The 3365-nt window shown below is 36.7% G+C and overlaps 1 protein-coding gene across 1 annotated transcript; it reads right to left on the bottom strand.

Moving 5' to 3' along the window:
* Positions 1-205: 205 nt before the first annotated feature.
* Positions 206-619, bottom strand: LOC141696194 (uncharacterized). Its single transcript, XM_074500374.1, has one exon. It carries the CDS (start codon positions 617-619, stop codon positions 206-208), a length of 414 nt encoding a protein of 137 aa, XP_074356475.1.
* Between the last annotated feature and the right edge of the window lie 2746 nt (positions 620-3365).

Here is a 3365-nt window from a genome sequence, read left to right as displayed (position 1 = left end):
ACTGTAGTGACTTCTTATTGCTCATACTGGTATATGGCTAGTGAAATGAAATGAACAATACACAAGATTTTTCAGGAAACACAACCACCACTACATTCTTTCACTTAGATTTGTTCACAATAACAATGATCATAGTACAAAACAAACTGATTGCATAGAAAATCAAACTAAAACACTTAAGCAAACTAAACATAGGTCTACTCCTCTACTCGTCGATTGAGTCGTAACCTTCCTCGTCCACACTGACTTGTCCCACTGACTGAAGCACCATGTTCATCATGAGAGAGAAAAGGACAAACATTGCAATGACTGTAAATTCTTCCTTCCTCTTCAGCTTATCCAACTGAGCTTGGTGCCTTGCAACCATTCGATCCATCCTCCGCCTGAGCTTGTCGATCGCATCAACATTTCTTTGTTGCAGCTCTTCAATCACCTCTACTGCTCGAACACTAAGTGGTGGGTCCATCCACTTGTGATACCCGCAATTCTCATCTCCACATTCTCTGAACCTCCTTCCCGCATTTTCTCCAAACCAACGAGTCTTCACAACACTCACTCGGTAACAATCACACATGACATCGAGCAAGTCTTCACCAGCAACAACATTGGAGGAGGCCATTATGATGCTCACTTTCTAATTAGGGTTTAGAATTTGGTATATACATGTAATTGGGGCAAAAGACGTGTATATATAACTGATGTAGCCGTTATAATAAGGATATGACAATCATACCCCTGCAAAAAGAGACGGAGTTAGTGGAAGTTAACGGAATCACGCAAACTATAAAAAATTTAATTATTGCGGTATTTCAAGTGAGAGATAGTGAAAGTTAGTATTGCAAGTGGTTTGACACCCAAAATGTAAATACATAAAGTGCACTTTACTCGTTAAATTGCCTAAGCACTTTAATAAAATAATAGTTTAATTTGGGCATCGATATGCGAATATAATATCTCATTCGTTAGCTAGAGCTACTCATTTTATGTCAAATTCTCGAGAATGGAACAATGTTGCACTTGCATTTCTTTCGGATATATCGCCTATGATTTGATTTAATGCAAGTATGCTTGATTTCAAAAAGAAAAATGTCATATGTAGCCCTATATTCATGTTTTTTCGTTAAATCAACTAAAATTGTGGAAACACATGCCTCCAAATAGTGAACAATTTTTTGTTGTTAAAAGTAAGTTCTACTTTTTAAGTTATGAATTTGAGTTAAACTTTTGTTTTAAAAAACTAATAAAAATTTGATTTATATTATAAGAGCAAGTCTAACACTAAATGAATAAGTATTCAGTCCCTCATATAATATGATAATAAAATATTTTTTTTGATGTTAAAATAAGAGTTAATCACAAAATATAATTGCATTTTAACCAAAAAATTCAAAATGTAACTTTTCATTCTCTCAACTTCCGTAAATGTTCTTGTACTCCAATTCTTTTATAACACTAAACATGTATATTGAATTAGTACCAAGTGCCAACTGCGTCTGGAGTGTGGACCTGCAGGGGTGTGTCTATTTTCATCCCCTCAAGAAAAAACATACTTGGTGTATATCTAAAGCAGCTTCCTAAGAAAACAGAATATCCACCGGGAGTATGGCTGATTGTATCCGTCTCTTGATCGTAGTAGGTAAATATTCCATCTTTATGAAAAACAATTTCACCACCGTACTTAAAACCCTGTATAATACATTTATTTTCACTATAACTTGATATTGGCCCCACATTGTACATCTTACTCCAAACACCGCTTCCCTCCTCCAATGAATATATATCAACACTATTAATAGGACAAAATTGCACTATTCATACCTCAGTTATTTTGTGTTTGCAGTTTAGTGGCTCAAACAAAAAACATGCCAATTGCTTGGCTAAAAAAATCTTTTTAAACCAATTAAAGGGCTCGTGAGTACAGGACTCAAACGGAGTTAACGCCGTGGGGGTATTTATGTCCTTACATTATTCTAACATCTCTATTTTCCTTTATTTACTGAACCACACACCCACCCCCTTCTTCCTTATGACCTATGCACTTTTTCTTTACTTACAGTTCAATACATCTCTGTTTTTAATATGAATCAGCAATGCCTTTGTAACAATTGGGCTGTGCAGAAGACCTCGTGGACTGATTATAATCCGGGCCGTAAGTTCCTCACTTGTGCTACTGGTGGCTGCAACTTCTTCCGTTGGGCTGAGCCAGAGTTTGATGCACGCAGCATAGCGGTGATTAACGGGTTGAAAAATCACATAGGAAGGAGAGAAGATGATCATATCCTAGAGTTTGTGGCTGCTTGAAATGTTTACACTGAGGAATTGAAGAATGCAAAGTGTGAAATTTGGAAGTGGAAGTGTTTGTGTATTTTGTTGTTGTTGTATGTCTTTCACACATGGTTTAGCTCCAATGGAAAGGTTGCTGAATGAAGATGATGTATGAATGAAGATGATGTTTTGGGTTGCTTTAAATGTGGTGTAAATGTGCTGTTTGTGGTTGTGTATTTGGTAGTTAGAATGTAGTTTGCAATGTGTCCCTTTTGTATTGTGTACTTTTGGTTTTAATGAAATGCAACCCTTGCCAATCATCTATATAACTGCTGGTTTTTAATCATCTATATCTCATGATCTATATCTCATAAGTACAGAAATGGACAACGAAATAAAAAAAGAACTTGAACCACAAATATTCTTAGATAAATACTTCATAGTTTTAACATAAGTAGCAGCCACTACATAAAGTAATTGATATAAAATCCAAATGCATCAATCTTAAGTTTAACAAAAGAACCCATGAGTACATTCTCAAACAGTTGAACCATATAGTACATTCTTAGGTTTAAGCAATGTCACTTTGTGATAAGTGGCATTTTATACCACTTAGAACGTCTTAAAATGGCTTAAATTGGTGTCTTGAAATCAAGTATTTTGTGTATTTGATGCGTTTTTCTAGTGTTTATGCATTTCAGGGTATTAGTTGCATTTCGGAGGAGGAATCATCAAGAATAAGCCTTGGCATGTGTTCACCATTGCGAGAGGAAAAGAACGGGCAGATTACGGCGAAGAAATGGAGCAAACCTGGAATTTTTCCAGTAGGGTCCTGCGCGCCCGCGCAGCAATGCTGAGCGGCCGCGCAGCAGCCTTGCGCGCCCGCGCAGAAATGCTGAGCGGCCGCGCAGGGTCGGGGAAAAAGCTGAATTATTTTAGACTTCTACTTCTGTTTGGCTTCCAACTTCTATGTAATCTGAGTTTTATGGGACTATTATATAAGTAGATTTGAGACGTTTTCATAGAGGAGATGAAAGAGATTATGTTTTAGATTGTGTTTTGCGCAAGAAGCGAAGGAGATATGGAAGAAGACCGATTTA

The sequence above is a fragment of the Apium graveolens genome, chromosome 11 (genome assembly GCF_009905375.1).
Source record: "Apium graveolens cultivar Ventura chromosome 11, ASM990537v1, whole genome shotgun sequence".
Taxonomy (NCBI): domain Eukaryota; kingdom Viridiplantae; phylum Streptophyta; class Magnoliopsida; order Apiales; family Apiaceae; genus Apium; species Apium graveolens.
Note: the sequence above shows the minus strand (reverse complement) of the source record. Positions and strands in the feature narration are given on the sequence as shown.

Coding starts and splice junctions, on each gene's coding strand:
- LOC141696194 (XM_074500374.1), bottom strand. CDS start 619: ATGGCCTCCTCCAATGTTGTTGCTGGTGAAGACTTGCTCGATGTCATG.